General features: G+C 43.7%; 3 protein-coding genes across 4 annotated transcripts in view; 1 reads left to right on the plus strand and 2 right to left on the minus strand.

Moving 5' to 3' along the window:
- Positions 1–17,145, minus strand: part of LOC6547303 (centrosomal and chromosomal factor) — a 42,693-nt gene extending 25,548 nt beyond the window's left edge. Inside the window, exons 1-3 of one of the 2 annotated variants that reach the window (XR_003407952.1) lie at positions 16,859–17,145; positions 16,426–16,673; positions 16,270–16,367 (exon numbers count right to left, since the gene is read on the minus strand). The gene's annotated coding sequence lies outside the window, so the exon portion shown is untranslated. Of the gene's footprint in view, positions 1–8,482; positions 8,770–8,954; positions 16,368–16,425; positions 16,674–16,858 lie in introns of those variants that run through there. The other variant, XM_001974693.3, reaches the window with a different exon arrangement.
- A 165-nt stretch (positions 17,146–17,310) lies between these two features.
- Positions 17,311–20,078, plus strand: LOC6547298 (vacuolar protein sorting-associated protein 51 homolog). The gene is made up of 6 exons (XM_001974688.3): positions 17,311–17,526; positions 17,605–18,356; positions 18,420–19,056; positions 19,113–19,643; positions 19,696–19,808; positions 19,865–20,078. Exons 1-6 carry the CDS (start codon positions 17,446–17,448, stop codon positions 19,971–19,973), a joined length of 2,223 nt encoding a protein of 740 aa, XP_001974724.1. The 5' UTR covers positions 17,311–17,445; the 3' UTR covers positions 19,974–20,078.
- On the minus strand, positions 20,004–22,239 carry LOC6547297 (transcription factor grauzone). Its single transcript, XM_001974687.3, has 4 exons — positions 22,011–22,239; positions 21,210–21,958; positions 20,933–21,127; positions 20,004–20,873 (listed from the first exon to the last, which is right to left on the minus strand). The coding sequence occupies exons 1-4, from the start codon at positions 22,125–22,127 to the stop codon at positions 20,201–20,203; spliced, it is 1,734 nt and encodes a 577-aa protein (XP_001974723.1). The 5' UTR covers positions 22,128–22,239; the 3' UTR covers positions 20,004–20,200.
- Between the last annotated feature and the right edge of the window lie 30 nt (positions 22,240–22,269).

Below are 22,269 nucleotides of genomic sequence, written 5' to 3' on the forward strand. Positions count from 1 at the left end.
GGCACTGTAAATAAAACATTTGGTTAGCTGCTGTTCGACACATTCGCATTCATTTGGCGGGTGGGGCGAGGTCGCAAATCAGAATGTCTGTGGCATGTGACAAAGTTGAAAAGTAAATATGCAAGGGGGCAAAAACATGGCTGGCAGTGGGAGGTTGGATTTCAGGCAGAGGATACAGGCTCCTCACTTCTGGCAGTCTGCTGCACTGCCCCACACATATGACGGCGCATTTATTTACTACAACATTTTTGTTGTACTTTGTGCCCGTTTGTTGTCGGAAAAAAGTGACAGTGTTAAATTTTTGGCTCATCCCTCGCAGCAGATGAAATTGAAGTGTACGTTGACTTTGACTGACGTGTCGTTAGTGCTGAAGAGCAGGGAGATTCCAGTTAGAAGAATGCTTGCGTGTGGCATGCCACCACCACCCACACACTTTCCACACGTCTGTGCTACGCGGCAAACAACTTTCCTTCATTTCGTTCGTGCCTCCTTTTTAGGACTGCCGCCGTTGTTGCTGTAGTTGTTCATTGCTTTAACGATGCGCGTAAATCTTGACATACTTTCAACGCCGCCGACGAAGAGGGCCATAGAAAGCGGAAGAGACCCACTCACACACACACACACACGGGCGCATCCAACGCCCATTATTAGTAATGGCCAAAAGCCCCGACTTGGCCCCTGTCAGCGCAGTTGGCCGAAAAGTAGACTATGCTTTTGGGGCAGCGCACAACATGCAACAGGGCCGTCTAAATGTCTATCTAGATAAAAATAGACGAAAACAAATCGAGAACCCATGTACATATGCATAAAATAGGAGGAAAAGCCTCGTAAAATGCATAGAAAAGTATTTAGTAAGCAGACTGCATATTTTTCGAGGCCTTCAAATCTCTTTGGCCACACAGCTTTTTAGGGATAACCTCGAGACTAGTGGTAAAGTAAATAGGTTCAAGAATTTAGGGATCCAGCAATAAGATGTTGCACACAACACAGACTAAAGCACGCACAAAAGCTGACAAGAGGAGTTTCCCGCTTGACTGACTTGAGCCGCACATGCAAAGTCTACTGAGTGGCGGGCCAGTGGCGAGTCCTCATCAGCCAGAAGCAGCAGCCTCGGGATAATGATCATCATGCGCTGCAGATGGAGTCGTACCTTTCAGCTACTTTCATGCTCCGAATGCAGCAGACTTGAGTTTCGGAAGCAGCTGCCAGCTGGTCTGCTGTCAGGATGCAGGAGCTGCTCTCAGGATTATAAATATGAACCGAGAGTTGAATGGAGGCGGAAAATCCGCTCAAGCTACCATGTCTGCCTGTCAGCGGCAACTAACCGAATTTATTGCGATAGTTGTATGTGCTTTAGTTTAGCCCAGCTACAACTCAGTTCGATGATTTAAAACGTTTACCGTGTTTGGCCCAAGTATCTGTCGTGGCATTATGGTCCGTCCAACATGTCGTATACTTTACGTGGCATATGCCACAACTTGTGCACTTTCCCAGGCCAATCCTCTCGATATCCCAATATCCCCTGTATAAACCAACCCTTGACGATGTCACTTAAGTGATATTTAATTGTGCTCAACAAGGATTCATGTTCGGGTAAAAAAGGGACTCGACTGGTAACGGTTGGTTAGGTTTTTTCATTGATTTCGTTTCGAGTCGATTATTTCGAGGGTCTCTCATCAAATACATGTACATATATGTAAGTAAGAACGTGGGCCAAGGCAATTACCTAATGAATTGAATCGATACTTTCACTTGCTCCCCTCTCGTCTAGATAGCATAAATTGATTTTTACGTTGCTGGCGCTGGAAATTACTGATTCATCTTGAGCCATTGTCTTGTGTAATTTATGTCATTCACGAGCATTTGCCGCTTATCAAAGTCACAATAAATTAAAACAGAAATGATCTGGGCCCCAGCGCATCTCCCTCGCTCCTGTCAGCCAAAGCCAATTACGCTTATTACATAATTCAGCAGCTGCCCACGCATCCAACAGATGAGGAAAATGCGGAAAAGCCAAGGAAAGTGGATGCTCGGTGGGGGAGAAAGATAACCTGGGCGAATAAACGGCAGCAACAGCAGCGACGTCAGCAGGAAAAACCGCGATGGCCACAAGAGGGCCGAAAAGAATGAAAGGTGCAAAGCTGAAGGATATGGGGGGAAAAAGTCAAGTCAAACAATTAAGAAAAGCCCAAGGAAGGGCGACTAAAAGCCGTGGGAGCAGCAAGCCACTCCCTAGCACTTCGTTTTCCCATTTTCCGCCGTCCACTCGAGCAGGCACAAAAATGTTTGTTGCCCAATTCGAGTTTCATTAGCAGACGGAAAGGAGTTCGCTTCACGCTTTCAGCTGACAACCTAATGCGAATGTCGAAACAATATTTTCCATGTCTGCTAATGTGTCAGCATGTGTGCGGCGCAGCAGGAAAATTCGGGGGAAAATCCACGGCGTGTCTAGGAAAAAGCGTGGCAAAAAGTGAAAGCAGCGAGACAGTGAAATCCTATTAAGAAGTTTCTATCGCAAATTAAAATCTAAATACGCAAACAAAATGATGGTGACGTCTACGCCACGGGGAAGCCAGACAGCTAAAAACGAAAGGAGCACTCAGTACAGAGAGAAAAAAAAGAGAACAGAACAGAAATAAAAGCGCCATAAATAAAATATAAATCACAGATCATATGAGTCTAAGCAGGCTATTTTTAGATAATGTTTGCTGGTTTACCAAGAAATACTAAAGAAGAACATTTTGCAGGCTGCCAAAATTGTTCAGTTTTTGGGAATTTCTTGTTTATCTTTCAGTTTCTCATAAGTATATTTGTATAGATTTTCAGCGAAACGTGAAGAGAAAATTGTAATTTAGTATGTACATATGTTTCACGTCTAAGGTAAGCGAAAATCTTCGTGGCATTTATTGAAACCCATTAAAATTACATTTTTGTACGGCTTAACGCTTAGAACAAAGTGAATAGTTTGTTATACAAAGCCTTTTACTTGGATTGTCAATTCCCCAGATATTCTCGCTGTGTGCACAGCAAAGACGCCAAGCAATGGGCATTAACCGGGACAAAGGTAACTGCTAGCCAACAGACAACCCCCTCCTCGAATGGCGCCCAGTTCTTTTGGCCACGCCCCGCATTTCCCTTTTATTTGTACTGTCTGCTTACAGTTTGAATTATAAGCTAGCGAAAATTTAATAAAGCTTTCCCCCACCCAGCAAAATAGAGTGGGTGGTGACTTTGGGGCAGGACACGCTTGGCAAGGACATGAAACTCCGGCGTTGAAAAGGACAGACTATGACAATGTCAAAGAGTTTCGCTGCACGCAATGTGGGCGTGGCAGGCTAGAGGCGACTAGTGGGCGGGAAGGCAGCACCTGCGACAGCAGCTAGCACAACAAGAACGATTGACGGTAAAGTTTTTGGCCTGGCAAATGGCAAAAGTTTTGAGCTCTATCCATTCATATAGCTATATACCTATATACCTTTATACCTGTGTATATATTTATTTATGTTTTACTTTTCCCGTCTTGCTGCCCTTACAGCCACTTTAAGCCTTTATTAAAGTGTGTGAATCCAAAGTCAGCAGGGAAAGCGATGGTAGAATGGGAATGACAGCAACAATTGACAGCAAAACAAACGATTGTCATTGCCAAGTGTGTGCGTCAACCTTTGAACCCGTCCCAGGGCATCAGTTCTGTGTCAAAGTACGTCCCCACTTTTTTGACTTTCCACTTTCCACCTCCATTTCCACGCTGCTGGAAAATAGATGTCAAGCGGTTTTCCCCCCAGTCCGTTTAAATTGAATTGTTAATTCGGCACCGAAACCTTTTCCCTTTTCTTGCCTTTTGTGTGTGCGTGTTTGGCATCAATGCGATTTCTTTATATATATATATCTCTTTTTTTGTTTAACTCGTTTCGGTTGAAAATATTTATGTTGAACCCTTTTTGTGGCGGCTTTTGTTTTGGCCTTTGTTGCGTTATGCAAACATTCAACTGCCAGTGACAACAGGACAGGAAAAGCATCCCTACTTTCCCCACTTTCCCCAACTAGAACATCCCAACTGGTTAAAACTGAGCCGGGGGTCAATGGGGAATACATATAGTTGGGCCATAGTAGTTAGATGGCTAGATGCCCAGATAGCTACACCTGCATTGGATGGCTCTGTGGTCCTGGCAGCCGATTCTATTAACTTTTTGCCCGTCCAACATTTGCATATCCCGACCGCAAGAGTCCAGTTTTCACAGTTTTCAGTTTGACTCCCGACAATCCGCCATTTCCACGCTCGCAGCTCCTACATTGTTTGCCATTTGCAACTGAATACCTCATGTACAAAGTATGCTCCGCCCATTGCCACCCATCAGCCATTTTCCGCCCATATTCCGCCCACTTTTCACCCATCTACCCACAGTGACTAAAGCATAAATCAAGCGCAGAGCACAAATATTTTTCAAGTGACAACAAATATATAATGACGATTCCCCGGACTCTGCCTCTTGGCCAGAACCGGAATACCAGAGCACCTGAATGGACGCTGCCGGAAGTCGAGTACCGTGCGATTCTGTTGACTCTGTTGTTTTTTGCTGGAAAACAGCGCCACCCGCTCTCATGATTTCTGCAGAAGGTTACACTAACTGGATGGGGGATATTCCCAATTTAATATTACGATAGTGGGTGGTGAATGGCGTGGGCTGAGGTCTTGAGACCTATTGCAAATATACACAAAATCTTGACTTTCAAGAGTTAACCGAAAGGAGAAGAAATATGAAGAGGCTTCTTGCATATTAATAGAGAACATTTCTTATTATTTCAATATTTTCTAGGAAGTTCCAAATGTCTATAAGCAGTTTTACGCCCTACATATATACATCTATGTAAATAAAAACTTGCCTTGATAAGAATACAGTTTAGTTTCCCCAAACGCCCTTCTCTGCAGGGCATCAAAGGCTCGAGTTTCCCGTGGAATTTTCCCAGGCTTTTCCGACCAAAGCTGCTCTACTTTCCGCTGCGGCTTGCGCTTTGCTGATTTCGTTTTGATTACGGCAAATTGTTTTTAGTTGCCTCCGTCGTCCTGTTTCGTGGCCAAGTTTATATTGCGGCATTTGTGCAGCTTGCCCAGTTCCGTTGATTTGCATTTATAGCCGCGGTAATCACAGGTCAAGTCGCAAATTATATTCAACTCCAATTGCTGACCTTAACTCCGTCCCAAATATTGACAAAGTCCCAGGCAAATAAGCGTTGCGTGCCATTGGCATTAAGAACTGATAAATGCTTCTATTTGTTGAGTCATTTTGGACGACTATGTGCATTACTTATTCTGCTATTTAGGCGACTGTATTTGTAAAATTACATAAAGCCGATCATTTTGGTAAGTATCTGCAAAGCAAACAACTAATAACTAGCTAGTTTGTTTGCTTGCACCAGTTAAATACATTTGTGTTACAAGATCTTTTTTTCGGTTTTAGTTTAGTTTGCCGCTGGCGTCAATTAGCAAGTTTTTCGATGCACAACTTTTTAATGAAATTAACACACCCGCGGGACCCGTTCCCTTTTAGCCTTCGTGGAGCAGAAGTTAAGTGCTACTTCAACTCCAGACTGCTCCTAATGAGCGGGTACACACAGCAAATATAGGTTGATAACCATGACTGGACAGATGTCTGTCGGTATGATGTGATATCTAGGCACTGCCATTCTGCTTAGCTGATTAGTTTGTGTGGGCGCGACTTCAATGGCGATCTATAGTGACTATAAGTAATACGGCGTAACAGCTAGTTCCTGCACTCATGTCATACATATTTCAGTGGCAGTGACAGTCGGAGGTTAGCACGCACACATGCCACGCCCCCAGCGACTTTCCTGCCACACATAAGCTATTCCACATATAATACTCGTACAGATAGACTTTGAGTCGTTTGCGTTTCGATTAAACAAACCTTGTCAAATATGCAATGACATTGAGGCAAAGGCATGGGCAATCTAGTGTAGTGAAATCAGGGCTGTTTATTAGGCTATGATCCCCTCTACGTAATTCAATAGTTGGCAAGCAAACCTTAAAGAGATTTGTGTAAAAAAACTGAAAGCATTTTGTGACGAACTTAATTCAGCTTAAGCATTGCGGATTATGGGTGCATTCCACATACAACATTTAAATTCATTTATATTTCTAACGCTGATTTTTGTTATGGAATCGGACCTATACTTTATATTTTAAGATAAGTTGGGTTATGACTTTTAGAACTTCAGCCGGGCCCAAGGTTTTTTAATTTTCTTGAACTTCTACATCATCACATTAAAAAAATTACAACAAAATTAAAAAAAAAAGATATAGTCGAGTTCCGCGACTATCACATACCCGTTACTCAGCTAGTGGAAGTGCGAAAGAAAAATTTCATAACGTTCTGGAAATTCGTTAAAAATGAGAATAAAATTAAGAAATCAAAAGAGAAATTGTTCAAAAGTGTGGGGGTGACAGTAGAGTGGGCGTAGCAAAAAGTGTTTCGGCAAATCGATAGAATTTACAAGATTAATTAAAAAGTAAAAACATATAACCTTTACTAAAAATGTGGCCGTGGCAGTTTTGTGTGGTTTGTGGGCGTTAGAGTGGGCGTGGCAGCATTTGGAAATAAACTTGCTTAATTTTTGCTCAAAGTTAAGTTTCAGCAGTGATTGCATAACTTTCGCTCTAATTAGGCAAAACAAAGAGTAGTAGCAAAGACGAAAATGAAGCGAAAGGATGCCAGCGAATGCATAAGTCAGCTGAAGCGAATGAAGCACTTACATATATAGGCGGTCATATATATTGCATGACTGGTAGGAAACAGGACATTAGTAGCTGTGTGGAAAATAGGGGAAAATGTCAACGCATGCAACACGCCCGGCGCCCAACTAACGCTCAAGGATACGCAAACACACACACCGACAGCACTGGATGTTGGTGTGTATCTGTATCTCCATCTGTATTCGTATACGTACGAGTATATGTATCTGTGCTTGCAGTTTGCTTGCGTAACGTAAAAATAGCCTTGAACTGCAGCCGTGCGCTTTCAATGGATTTGCATGCCGCCCACCATGCCCCACTGCCACCCACTCAAGGTCACGCGATGCCTACCGCAAATGGAATCGAGGCGGCCCGTAAGGACGGGCTGACATGACGACCATTATATAAGCCCCGGCGACCGACGCAAATGTCGCCGAGACACCCAGCTAATTGCCACTCGAGGAGCAGCAGCAGCATGAGGAGCAACTAGAAATGCAATTGCAATTCCAGTTGCAACATTGCAACAGCAACAATGACACGCAATTGCATTATTGGCCAGCGAGTGCCAGCAAAGTTGGTCCTTTCGACGCGAAAAACCAAACGAAAGACGCCTTCAATCCGAATATTTTGCTCACCGAAAGCGCAATTCCGGCTAATAACATTAATTCCAATTTTTGGTAAATTTGTTAAAGACTCAGGGACCGAAAAGTGCGAAATCTGAATGGGGACCCTAATGAATATTTATATGTATTTGTTTGGCTTAATATTTGGAGCTGCCCTCGCCGTTGCTGGCCATTAAATATGCCTTTTCCCCGCGTTTTCTCTCACTTTCTTCTATTCTGGTTTATTCCCGCCATATCCTTGCTATATCCTTGCCATTTGCTTATGCTGGCAGCTCTTTCATTTTGCTTTTTGCTCTTCGCTCTGCTCTGCTCTGCTTCATCGCCATCGTCGTGTGCAAGTTGGCCATAAAAATGGAGTAACATTTATGACCCACATCAGGCGCACACAAGCAAAGGCAGCACACATACACGCAGAAGGACTCTGGACGCAGGGCTTGCACTGAGAAAAATCAATCTTAAAACTTATGTTGATATTCACCAATTGCGGTTATCAAATTATTAACGTTAAAGAATTAAAGAAATTTTAGAATTTAGAATTTTCCCCTTATCTTTGCATATCAATCACAACACCAAACCCGTTTAAAATACATTCTGTAAGCGTATGATTTGTTTCTCCTATGTTTAAAATTTTAATGTGAGTTCCTTGTCACTTTTTACAAGATTCTTTAAAAGATATTGAGTTTATGTGTACCTTTCAATCCTTTTTGAACATTTCAAATGATGTAATTGAAAAGCATGCAAGAAAATAAAAAAGTATTGAAGTATTTTTCTCTGTTTTGCTAAACGAAAATGCTTCTGCGTGGGTGTGGATGAACATTAGGGAGTTTTAGAAGGAAAGGGAATGACGCCTGCAAGCGCTAGATTCACAAGGATATTTTATTTTACTGTTATTTCATTCCCCGCTTCTTGTTGCTGTTGCTTCTACAGTCGCTGCTCTTTTGTTATTGCTCCTTTCGGCATTTCGACATTTACTTTTCGACTCGCAGCGCATATCCTTGAGCTGATATTTTACTTTTTGTGATCCTTCCCCGTTATGGGCTAAAGCTATTTTCAAGGTTAAATATGCGTGGCATATCGGAATTCAGGGATTTTCGTGTGTTGAGTGACTTACCTTTTGCCCCATTAAGTATGCTACACTTTGGCTGCAGCACATGCAACATTGTGGGAGCTTTTCGTGCTCCTCCTTGCCGCTCCTTCTTCTCTGCGCGTCCTCCTCCCCTTCCTCCTCCTCGTCCTCCTCTCTCCCTCTCCTCCTTTTCGTTTACTGACCCAGTTTGCTTTGTTTTGCGTGTTTATCTTGCTCAGGTTGTTTTTGCGTTGGCGGCTGCTGTTGCCGCTTGTTTTTTATCTACTTATATTTTAGCCCTAAACTGCTTCTTGTTTTTGTTGTTGTCGCAACTATGACCGAGTTAAAAGCACACATACATTCGTTTAATTAAGAAGAAGGGCAAGACAAGGAATGGAAATGAAGGAAATTTTAGAAATAAGCGACTAATGCATTTCTTAAGGCAACTTCTTAAAATTCGCGCCTTTCCTTTCTCTGCTCTTCTACTTTTTTTTTTGGGCCCTCTACTTTCACTCACAATTGTGCTGCTAATTTCGTTACTTTCACTTTGATAGGCCTTCTGAATGCACGTGTGTGTGTTTTGGTGTATCGGTGTGTTTTGGCTTATGAAGCACACGTGTGCGTTTACGTGTGTATCCGTGTGCGTCGATTAACGGCATTGATTTTTTCCAAAAAAAGAAGAACTCCACTTTAATTTCACTAATTCGATTTGTTTTCGTTATTCGATTATTTTGTGCACCGTTTCACGTGGACATTTAAGCATTTTTCGTTTCGCTTTGCTTTAATTTCGGCGATTTGCGCGCGCGCTGGGTGTACAGGTGTGCGTGTATAATTGCGTGTTTGTGTGAGTGTTCGTGTGTTGGTTGAATACAGCTGCCCGAGAGCGAGGATTTCGCAGAGGCAGCAGCGCACGTCTGCTCTCCACGACGCTTCACACACTTCTAAAGGGTCCGAGCGCGACGCTGGCGTTTTTATGGAATCCGCTCTCCCCCACCAAGAAGCGCTCTTTCACTAGCATCAGCCCTTTCTCTCTCTCCCTCTCGCTTTCTCTGCCTTTCTTTGAACGCCTCAATGTCTACGCATAAATAATACGCACGTTGCACGTTGCAGAGAGGGGGAGAGGGAGAGAGGAGGTTCAACTCTCATTTCCATGCAAAGTAAGCTCCTGCAGGCAGGTGTTAAAAGTGAGGGGGGAGACGGAAACCTTAGGTTTTCAGGACTTGCAGATATCCTTTTGACCGAAAAAATACAACCCTTCGTGTTTTTCCCAATTAAAACAATATTGAATAACAAACAATAACCAACTATAATAATAAGTATCATAACAAAGGTATTACTTTATATGGTATTTAAAATGGTATATTATATATAATAATAAGTATCATAACAAAGGTATTACTTTATATGGTATTTAAAATGGTATATTATATACTCCAGCATTTTCCCATCGGATTTAAAATGTTACATTATTTTATTTGACAGTCCAATATACAAATTGTCATTCATACAATTTAGAAATGATCTTCCCGGCAGCATTCCCCTACACTAATGTCATACGTCATCAGAACGGTAAACAAAATTTCGGCAGAGAGAAATTCCCATACAGCATACAACACAAATTGCGCTGCCTTTGCTCTCGCTATTTGGATCACGCGCACCGCGCTCCTCTCGCTCGCTCACACTATCTGTGCTCACTGCGCAGACGCACAAGTGAATCGCTTTCTCCCTGCCGCCCACAACTACCATTTCGTCACTCTGCCTCTCTCTCTTTGGGCAGCACTAGTGTTATGGCATGCGAAGCACGTGAATTTTTGTGTTTACTTTTTAATTTTCTCCTTGCTCTCAGCCTCAGTTGCCATTTGTTTTTATTGTTGCTCCCGCTACCACTCGCTATTGTTGTTGTTGGTGCTGCCACCTATTTGGGCTTTTGTTTTTCTTTCTCGCATGTGTGGTCCTTTGTTTTCCTTGTGGGCCTTGCTTTGTTTTGTTTTGTTTGATTCCATTCATACGGAGTTTGCTGGGCTTTGGATTCTTTTTTTTTTCGGGTCGAAACTATGCAAACCGTTTTCCATTTACGATCGACAGTGTGTGTTTGTGTGTGTGTGGCTATGCATGTGTGAGATTTGTATGGAAATTGGCGCAATATACGCCCCAAACCGAATTCAAGTCCCCAGTTAGTTATGTGCAGCGTCTGCCTTTTCTGCATTCACATTTTCTGAGCACTCACATGCATATGTATGTACATATGTGTGTTGCATATGCTTTTTGACGAAGCATGGAACATTCCTTTTTTCACAATCTCCCTTTTAAAAGGTCTTATTTGTGTTGCAAAATAATATTTAATACAATATAAGAGCTAAGTAATCTCCGTAACTTATTTTCTGAAGTAATAATAAATATAATTGGGAAAATGTTGAAGTGCAAAAAGGTACAGTTATAATTCGAGTAAGATATACCATAAAATCTGAATAATAGGGAAAATGCAATGCAAACTATTATATTATAGATTTGCATCGAGGAGATTTCAGTGAATTCGAACGATGGAATCGCTGGCCATGTGTGTTATGGCATTTTGGATGTTTGTTTTGGGGAAATGTTAAATCATGCATGCTGATTGTCCTGTGGCCTCGAGGATGCCATAAGCAGCAAGGATACGCAGCGTAAAACAGCATAAAACAGCACATAAGCATCGCAATCGGCATCAGCCATATTCGAATTTCGTTTACATTTTCAGCATTGTTTTGCATTGCCGGCATGTGCAAAAGGGACGGGGAAAAGAGGGAAAAGCGAGCTGGATGCAAATGATGATGTTGCCCACCATTGATAGCTGGGATATCTGCCGAGTTTTCCCTCATTTTCCCAGCCATGAGCCACCTCGCTAACGGCTTCAATTTGGCCCGTGGAAAATCAACATCATAACAACCGCCGCAGCAACAGGAATTCTGATTTTGAGCAAACGGAGTGCAGAGTAAACAAATAAACAAAGCACTCCCCCGGAAGTGAGGGAGGAGAGGGAGGGGCTTTGTGGGAAACTGTATGCGGGCGGTATCCACAGCAATGGAAACCCTAACCGTAACTCATGAGCCTCCTGCTCCCTGCTCAGGAACTATTTCCATGAGTAATTGCCGTTGTGCATGCGCCTCTGTCTCGAAAATGGCACTGCCCCTCTTGGCCCGCTCAGTTCCCCATCAACATCGGCAACACCATCATCATTATCATCACCAGCTGTATTTGTTGTCAGCTGCGGTCGGGCTTTAAGCCATTTAGCCAAGGCAGACGGCTGAGCCTGCTCCCAGCAGGAGCGCCCAGCCAGGTAAACTGTTGATTCCATGTGGCGACACGGTTGTCGAGAATTCCCCCAAAGCCCTGCGCCCCTCCACACATTTTCACGTGAGAACTTTGGCCTATGCCACCCATATGCTATCTGTCCACGTCCGAGTATATGCACCTTCGAGTTTATATATTTCTACAATTGAACTTCTTTAACCCAATCTGACACATGGAGGTCTTAAGTCCTAGTTTATATATCGTCAAACACCCATTTAGTTATATTACCTAATGCTGCACTGAATTAAATAGTTTCCTATGCGATTCGTTGTAACGAACGTTCACTGTATGAAAACATACCTTTATTAACATAGAGCAGGGCACAAAAAGATCTTTATCCATGCACGACGTAAGACATAATGCCTTTTTGTGCCACTTCAACTGAATTCATCTACCTCTCGACCTTTGACAAAGGAGTTTCTTTCAGTGGACACTGGCCATTCTCGGATTTCGTACAGAAATAGCATTCATTTGCCAGACGAAACGCTACAATGAGGGATGTGGGTGACTCTCTGGGTGAAGCATAAACCAGATCCAGTCCCCAGATGGCCATAAAGTCCGACTGAATGCACTCAAACACGTAAACATTTCGGTGCTGGGCGAACACAAAGCAATACTCTGAAAAGTATGCTATAAAAATGCGCAAGTGACAGAAGACCCACAAACATTAGGCCATCAATTTCGGCCTGTTTCCGGTTATTTTTGTCAACAGTCGATAGCTTAGATTCCCTCTCGAAATCAACCCTACAAAACGACAAAAACGACACCCCTCGGTTACTCTAAATTTAGGCATAAAATGCTGATTATTAGACCATAAACGCTTCTATCTCGTTTCACTGCACAATTGGAATTTCCCAACTGTGGTCAGCACTTCGGGCCGTTGTGACTGCGGTTTGATTAGTTAGTTATTTTTGCAAAAACCACACATTGCTAAAAACATAGTTAGGGTCGAACTTTAATTGCCCACTGCCAAATGCAAATTTCCCATCAAATAAACCGCAAGCTAATGCACAAACAAATCGCATTAAATGGAAACCATTTTTTTTTCGATTACCCCGCCTGAGATTCGATTCGGTAAAGGGGAGTGGGAAAATGGAAAATTGTAGGAGGCTGCTGAGCAGAGGAGCAGATGAGATGACACTTGAATATTCTGGGCGTGATCGATGCGCAAAGCTTTTGGTTTCCTCCACTTTGGCGAGCGAATTGAATTCGTATAAGACGCACACGTAAGCAGTGCTCCGTCTCCCTCACAACCACCTGCCTCTCTCTCGCACTCTATCTACGGGTGTTTTCCCCCCTCGTATGGCCAAAATTAATGTCAATTTTTATGCCTGATTTATGGCATCGCATTTATTCTTCTGGGTGGCAGTCGGAGCCTTTTTAGCCCGGCTTCATTTGAATTCAATTGCTGGCGAAGATGCCACAGCGCTGATTTTGTCGCAGCAAATGTCGAAGGAGCAGGTCGAGTGCGGCACGTGACCCGCTAACCTCGAAAGCGCAATACACACAGCATCCTGCCCCATTCCCCGCCAGTCAAACACATCTGCCGAAGGGCAATCAAAAATTGACAACGCCAACAGACGGCAGCAAAAAGGCGTTGGAGGAGGTTGCAAGTGGGGCGGCCAAACGGAGAGAAATCTTTCCCATCTAAGGCACCTAGTTCTAGGTGTTCAAATAAATCAAATAAAATATACACGTAGGTCGAAATAATCAGTTATTGTACCCATGCCAGCAGTGACGAAAATGTAAAGGAGCAGTGTAAAAGCGCAAAGTTTAAGCAAAAGATTGGCTGAAATGTTTTTCTCTCTGTGGAGGAAAACCAACTGCGCATTCCCCCAATCATTGGCCAAAAAAGAGCGCTAGTGGCAATATAAGCCAGCAAATGCCTATCACTCGACACAGCTGCAAGTGCACAAAGTGCTACATTGCAGCGAAATCCTTGCTGCAGGTGCAGTGTCAACTGGAGTTGCATTTGCATCACTTCTCCCCGAACGCTTCTCCTGGCGGAGGGGGAATATTCACATCCCACAGGTAAACACCTGCGGCCGGCACTTTGGCGCTATTAAAGAGCACCCCAGCAGTAGAATCATCAGCCATTTTCGGCTGGCAGGCCGGAAGCACTTTGCGTGCAGATTTATGGCTTGCCCCAAGCCAATCCTTGGTGGAAAATGCATCATACATACATGCCACATGCGTGTGCTTCGTTTTATGGGCACACATCCTTCGGTTTTCCACGCTCCCCTGCGCTTTTATTTTCGAATGCATTTAAATTGCATTTGCTGTGCGGGCTGATAAAACTGTCCGCACTTGACAACCTTATCGCCGCACTTAAGCTCGTGGTTAAAAACCATGCAAACGTAAATTTAATGTCGGATTTATTGGCGAAGGGTTATGATTAACATGCAAAATCGGTATTGTGGAAACGTGAAAGCCCTGAATTAGTTTTTTACAACTGGAATGTGCAGAAAAACTCCTTTTTTATAGATAAAACATTTACGATGCTCTAAACTTCATACATCTGCTGCTTTTATTCACCATTTTAACTGTTTAATTAAGTAATTTACCATCAATGAACAAATTAATCACATTGGTAACTTAGTTATAAGTCAAAATAAATTATCTTAATTGAAGAAGGAATGTTTTCATTTTAATGAACTTAGCTCAATTATGGTTTTGATCAAATGTGCATTCATACATTTAATAAAAATGTGGTAAATGTGTCCATTAAATTGCCTTATTGCCTTTGATTTGCTGCCAATAAATGGGCATTTAAAGTGGACTTATTTCGAACTCCCTTACTGTTCCCTTTTTGTGCAATTTTTTTCCAGGCGAACAACTTTTGAGTGTCAGCTGAAAAGCTCGAAGTGAAATCAGCCATGCCACTTGAGTTTTCCCACCCACACTTTCCTTTCGGAAAGCCACCCAGCCTTTGACTTTGGCTTAAAGCTGTGTGTTATGGCGCTCGACTTGTTTGCCTTTCATTTGCTGTCCACTCACGCAGCTTCACTTCAGTTGGCGCGGCCACTTGCCAGTAATCTCTGAACCCACGCCACCCCACAAAACTGGCCCACCTGACACCAAACCACCCAGCCACCCACCTGAGCCACCGCCCACTCCAATGCCGTACACATAATTCGTTTAAAATGAGCACTGGCTGTGTGCTCCAGTTTCCGCTGCTCCTGCTTTTGAGTGCACTGAAATTAATTTAACGACTTGGCGCACTTCAAACTGCACAAAACATATGAGTAGGCGGAGCGTGGGTGGTGGGGCAGCTTTCTCTGTGCCGCACGCCGGGGAGAAGAGGAGCGGGAGGAGAAAGTGAGGTGTGGAAAACCTGGGACAATGGCAACTTGACCTTGACACGTTCGACGCTTTCCACCGCCTTCACGTCCTCCAGCTTTTCACTTTTTTGTTATATTTCGCACGGCTTACGTAAATTCAATTTTCAGTTTGATGAAAGCAAAGTTCACGGCACACACACAAGCGCGTGTGTGTGTGTGTCGCTGTGTGCTAGGACTACCTTAGGATCCTGCGCCTGCAGGTATGCAATGCCATTTGCGCACTGAGAAAAAATACCCACCCACTTTTGACGCACTTCAAACCTGACAGTCAGCAGTCAATATTTATTTAAGTACTTTTTAAGCATTTGAAAAAGATTGTAATTCATATTTGTAGTTGTTAATAAAGAATTTACGAAGCCTGTGAATTTACGAAAGGTGGGATTATGAGATATTCTTTACGAATCCCCGTTAGACAGTATGACTATTCTTTTTTTTCAGTCCACATGATACAAGCCAAGGAGGCTGATGGTATTGGAGAGCGTGTGATTTGCACAATCTGCACACAACTCGAAATTAAATTCGGCCCCGGCAACAGCTCGAACTTTTTTGCGAAAGGTCAAAATGTTAATGTATTTGAAATGAGACGCCACAAAGGAACGAGAGCGAAAGGAGCAGGGATAAAATATAGTGCGAATGAAGGCAAAATTACGGGGCAACAGCAGCCGAAAAGCGAGACTCAGATGCGAGATACAGCACAGAGAACTTCGGCCCTCGTAAAGTGGCAAAAACTTGTCCATGTTCATTCAACTTGACACGGTCGCCAGCGGGCAGACAAACTCCCACCAATATAAAAAGGTCGCAGCCAGAAGTACATAAAACTTCAACATCTTTATGTGGCGGCAATGAAAATGCCCATTAAAAAGTATTGTTTGTGGTGCGAACGATTTAGTTGAAAACTTTAAGTAAAAATTTTAATACATATTAATTTGGGCAATGTGTTTAATGGATATTAAAATTGTAGCACACAGATATATCTTTTTATAAGCGTTACCAACTGCATTGCAGCATCGAAATGCTCAAGAACAGGGTATTGAAACCGTAACAAAAAAGATGTCTGGTAGTGTGGAGGCGGTGGGCGTGGCATGTTTAATGCGATTTACCACACGTAACTCAGTCTGGGCAGACTGTTGAATTACTAAGGATACAGAAGAAGCCCACATCGTGTTCTACTTTTGTGCTTTATTGAGAAGGTGACACACGAAGTTATTTGCCATGATTTGGGTCCAAAATGCACAGCATCGTCACGGGGTCCGTCACACAATCTACGAAATGGTTAAGTAATTAGGTACATTTGTTAAATAACTTTTTGTTGTTACCAACCACCAGCCACAAAGGAGCTCCACAGAGTTACAATTAGTGCGAAAACAGAGAGTAGTAGCTGCATGTTGTGTTCAAGTCACTAAAACCTTTAGCAATAATGCTACTTCTTCGAAAGAAATAAGTATTCCCTTATCAGTTTTCAATGGGAGCTTCCCAATAACAAAGCCGAGATTACAATACAAATTTCGGAGAGCTTTAAGAACTGAGACAGTCACGATTTAATACCAATTCACCACACACCTATGAGCCTACAAATAAAAGCAAAAAAAAAAATACAAAAGATAATAAAATGAATACTTGCATTGTCATTTTTAACACAAAAAAAGTTATTTGTCATTATTTGTATCACAAATATATAATATAGACCAAAGTTAAAAAAAAGGAGAATACAAAACTTAAATTCGTTTGATAGAAGGAAACACATATTACTTACTTGGCCATCATAGTATTCTTCATTGATATCTAACTGTATATATTATTATTTTGATTATTCAGTTTCATGCACTTGCATCACTCAATATTTTAACGTTCAAATAAAAAGTTATCTTGAGCTAATAGGCTTTTTTCTTAGCTGTTTTTTGCAATATGACAGAACGATTTATGTGAATATGATTTATTTGTTGGTTCAAACGATGCGACTTAATTGCAGAACGCTAAGCCAAAAGTGCAAGCGCGTAGATGCCCACGCTCTCTCAGCTGCTCTGCATAGATAACGGAATATTATCGCACAGCTAAGGTGCCGTAAAGATTAACTGTGTCTCCAAGTTTGGGCAATAAATAAAAACATAAATATAGGTAATGCAAATTTATTCGCGCCGTTTAAAACAATATTACGAGGCGCACTTGCGATATCGATAACACTATTGCCTGTCAGCTGTAAAGTGAACGAATAATTTTGCGTTGACCAACACGCTGTAACCTATCGATATATAACAAATGTCCGATAAGTCTTCAGCAACAACAAGTTTACAACATTTAGTTTATTTATTTATTTAGACTAGTGGTAAAAAGTTCTGAAAAATGGCTGAAACCAAAGCCAATCCCTTCGACATGGACAGCTCCAACTTCGATGCGGAAAAGTATCTGGAAAGGCTGCTCAAGGTAAGGATTTCACAATGGTAAAGTGTATTAACCATTCATTTATGAACCTTTTGTTTTGGCTATTACTCACGAATTTAGGATTGCTCCTTGAAGCAAATTATGGATACGGAGGCGGCGGTGGTCAAGGACACGCAGACATTGCACTCGGATATGCAGACGTTGGTCTACGAGAATTACAACAAGTTCATCTCCGCCACGGATACGATTCGCCGGATGAAGGATGACTTCAAGCAGATGGAAACGGATGTGAACCTGCTGATGAACAAGATGCAATCCATAACGACATTTAGTGAGCAAATCACCGGTACCCTGCAGGGCACCAGATCGCAACTGTGTCGCCTCTCCGAGAAACACTCGCTCCTCAAGAGACTGCAGTTCCTCTCCACTCTGCCAGCCAAACTAAAGTCCCTCATCGAGGAACAGAACTACGCGCAAGCTGTACAGGATTACCTGCATGCCCAGAAGGTGTTCGCCCAGTACGGTCGCCAGCCCTCCTTCGATGGAATCCAGCGAGACTGCGACGCCATCATGGCAGATCTCAAGGAGCAATTGCGAACTGACTTCCAAAGGGCTGGGAACACGGCCCAGTCCCTGACGGAAATTGGAGAGCTGCTCCTGCAGCTGGACGAAAAGACCTCGGATCTGGCCAGCGAAATGCTGACTTGCGCTGGCAAACGACTGCACGAGCAAATCGTCATGCTGCAGGATCAAACAGAGCGTGATATGCTAGAGTTTGTGGACATGGGCATCGATGGTTTCCTCAACGATCTGGCGTTGGTAGTAACATCCTACTTTGACATGTTTGTGGCCAAGCACTACGAGCATGAGCGGTAAAATTAACAATACGTCTTATAAACTTAAATCAGTTTTTATTCTATTCATTTCTTTTTCAGCGACGACTTTCAGGAGAACGCGCTGCAGGAGTTAAACGTCTTCCTCAATCAGAACATAGAAAAGTATCTGACTCTTGTTCAGGATCGCGTTGAATCCGACATTGGCTACGGCGATACCCAGGTGATGCTGCGCGCTCTGGATCGCCTCCATCGGCGCCTTCAGGCCATGCGAAATATCTGCCGTGGCTTGGAGGTGCAACGCAACACGGTAGCTATCATTATTGCGGCTGCCCACCAACTGTGCGATGCACATGCCAAAAACCTCAAAGATCACTTTGCCGACAGCTTGAGTGCGGTTCGGCTGTCCCTGGTTTCTGCCAAGAGCGATGCAGCTGCTGGCCTTAATCTCGGTGACCTGATCAGCAACCTTTATGTGTCTATGGTGGAGAAGATAAAGGGTGTACTGCAGGACTTGCTTATATTCCTGCGCACCGACTGGTCATTCAACATCAAGGCGGAGCACAAGGGCGCCCTGTGCGTGGAGGGCATTCGGGAGAACCTACTCATTGGCTTCCTGCGACATATTGCCAAGGTGATGTGCGGCTTCGGAGATGCCTCCAGCTCCAGTCCACCCAATCTGTTGCTGGTGCTGTCCAAAACATGTCTAGAACTCGAGCAACAGGGCGTCCACATACTGGTGAGCTTTGTATTTCCTATTCTATGTGTGTTTTCCCTAATACATCGAATCCGTAGATTGCTCTGGTGGATGACCTGTACGAAATCGACTCGGAGAACAGCGCTACACTTACCCACGAAACTGAGATATGTGCAGAAATGCGGGAGACGGCACAATCACTATTGGACGCCTATGTGCGGCTGCAGGGCACGAATATCTCGCAAATGCTACGCAAGAGCGTGGAAACAAGGGATTGGCTTAACTGCCTGGAGCCGCGATCTGTGCGGGCGGTGATGAAGCGAGTCGTGGAGGAGCTGGGCAGCATCGAGACGGTGGTGGCCAGTCTGTACGAGGCAAACACGAATGCAGCGTCAGGATTCCGCACCACAGCCAGCAGTGATTCTAGCCGAAAGACATATTTCAGCAACTTTGCTTCCACTTCAAAGCCACAATATCGGTCGAATTGGTCAAACTACACGCCTTCGCAGCTGGAATCCAGCTATGTGTCCAACATACATCGCTTGTTTTCGGAGCGAGTGGAAATCTTTACTTCAGTAGAGTTCACCAAGGCCTCAATTATAATGGGCATCATTAAAATCGGCCTAAAAGTAAGTGAATTTATGAAATGTAGAAGGCTATTCAAGTGATTTCTGTTTTTAGACTCTTTTGGAATGCGTGAGGCTAAGAACTTTTAGCAAATTCGGACTCCAGCAGATCCAGGTGGATGCCCATTATCTGCAAATGAATCTATGGCGATTTGTAAGCGATGAAAAGTGAGTTAGCTTCGACCATTGAAATGCATGTGAGACCTAACACACTTGTTTGACAGTCTGGTGAACTTCCTGCTGGACGAGATTCTTGGCTCAGCTGTCCAACGGTGCTTGGAGTCCGTTTTAATGGAGCCCAATGCTGTGGAAATTATCTGTGAACGGGGTTAGTACTTGTTTCCAGAACTTAATGCAACATTCCACTTAAAATCTCCGTCTATTTTGTTAAACGCTGCTAGCCTAAGGATCTTAAAATAAAAGTTATGTGTCTAATTTAGATAATTATCTAAAATGTTTTGGAAATTGAGTTCATTTTTAAAAAATCTTTCAAATTCCTATGCCGCCAATTTATAACTGTGCTGCCAATACGTGTAACAAAATTTTAACACAAATCATGTTCAATCTGTGGTATCGGCATCGAGACACAGAGTGTACTCAATGGTATCGCCCTTAAGATCCTCCTCGGTGTTTGTCAGCAGAATTCTGTGGGATTCAACTCCATCCTCGCCCGTTGTGATGGTCAACACAGTGGGTGTCTCCTCGCCGATGGCTTTTCGTTTCTCGGTGCGTGCCTTCCGTGCTTCCTCGAACTCCTTGGGATGACACTTCCTACGATGCGTGTGCTGATTCGCGTTGGAGTTAAAGGTCTTCGGGCAGTGAGGACACTTGTATAGCACCTCGCCCGTATGCATGGTCATGTGTTCCCTCAGTGTGATGGCCTTCTTGAAGGCTTTACTGCACACACTGCATTCGTGCTTCCTATCCGTGAGATGGACATATCGCTGGTGACTCAGCATGGCGCTGCGATTGGGCGAAACCTTTCCACAGAGGTCGCAGGTTGCAGCAGTGCCATTATGTCGCCGCACATGCTTCTTGAGGCTGTGCTTGTTCTTATGCCAGGATCCGCAGATGTCGCACTGAACCTTGGGCTCCGTGACACCAGCGTGCTCCAGCTGATGTCGCTGGAACGCAGCTCGTCCACGTATAACCTGAGCGCAAATGTCGCACATAGTACCATAGTTGCCATGCGCCATCTTGACGTGCGTGCAAAGAAGGGATTGGTTGGGAAATCTATTTAAAAGAGAGAATATCAGTGATACAACTTCAAGATGGTTAAAACCAAAATGTACCTTCTCTCACAGAGATCGCACACCACATTGCGCTCCTTGTGGATAACGCGATGCTGATCCAACAGATACTGCTTGGTGTATCTTTTGGGACACTGCTCGCACATATAAGTCTTCTCCTCCTCCGGATGGTGCTTCAGCAGCTCATGGTTTCTCAGGCACTGTTTGTCTGCAAATCGCTTGTCGCACTGTGTGCATCTGTAATTAAATTTTCTATTGGTTATGGGCTCGGCTCATGGGATTTCTGCTTCAGATTGGCTCACTCCACTTTACCACTCACTTAAACTTCTCCGGATCGGCGTGACGATCAATATGATCGGTGAGAAAGGAGCGCTTGTAGAACTTCTTATTGCAGCAAATGGCATACCCCTTGCGATGGTGCTCCTGCAGCATGTGCTTGCAGAGCAGAAGGAAGGTCTCCTGTCCCTCGTGACAAACGTCGCAGGTGAGTCTCATGTGGGCAGATATCTTGGCATCGATATCCAGCATGCACTGTTTGTAGTCCGCATAGCGCTTGCTTTTCGGTGGGGTTCCATCTGCCTTGCACGGGTTTCGTTTCGCCCTGGATTTGTTCGCCAGGAGCTTGGATTTTTCAGAAGGTGGTGGAGAGGGCAATGAATGCTGTGCCTTGCTTTTGGCGGTTGATCGCGTTTCCCTACGCTCTTCTGCTGGTAAGGTGGCTGCGGGTTCAGGATCTGCTTTGATGAACTGCTCATCCGGTGGGTTGGACTCCGTCTGCTCCGCCTGCTGCACTATCACTTCTGTGAGGAACTGCTCATTGGTGAAGGAACCAGCCTCGCTGTCGCTGGCATGTAATTCCAGTTCCTGGTCCACATCTTGCTCCTCCTCCTGGTGCTCTTGGTTTTCACCGGGCTCTAGTTTTCCCTGATCTTGGCCAGATTTCAGGGAAAACCTTTCCGTGAGCAAACGATGTGCACTTTCCACGGCCACATAGAACTGGTGAAAATCGTTCACCTGGTTCCAGCAGGTCAAACAAATCACCGTGGATATGGGATCATCGCTCTTTGGCTGCAATTGAAACATTTACGTATGCTACCAAAATAACAATCCAAGAAATTACCTCGAACCAAAAGTATTTGGACAGCACATTGGCCACATTTAGGGAGAGGCCGACATCCTCGAATATACGAATCGTGTCTCTATCATTAACGTTGTTCAGGCACAAGCGGCAAATCATGCTTAAATTAATACATTCAAACCAAAACCAATTTATATATTTTTTTATGTCAAATCAAAACATAAACACTTCTTCGATATATGAGATACGATTATTGTATGAAGTTATCGACCAGCCTATCGAATAACACAAAAAACAATTC

Source organism: Drosophila erecta, unplaced genomic scaffold (assembly GCF_003286155.1).
Source record: "Drosophila erecta strain 14021-0224.00,06,07 unplaced genomic scaffold, DereRS2 tig00000092-arrow-pilon, whole genome shotgun sequence".
Lineage (NCBI taxonomy): Eukaryota > Metazoa > Arthropoda > Insecta > Diptera > Drosophilidae > Drosophila > Drosophila erecta.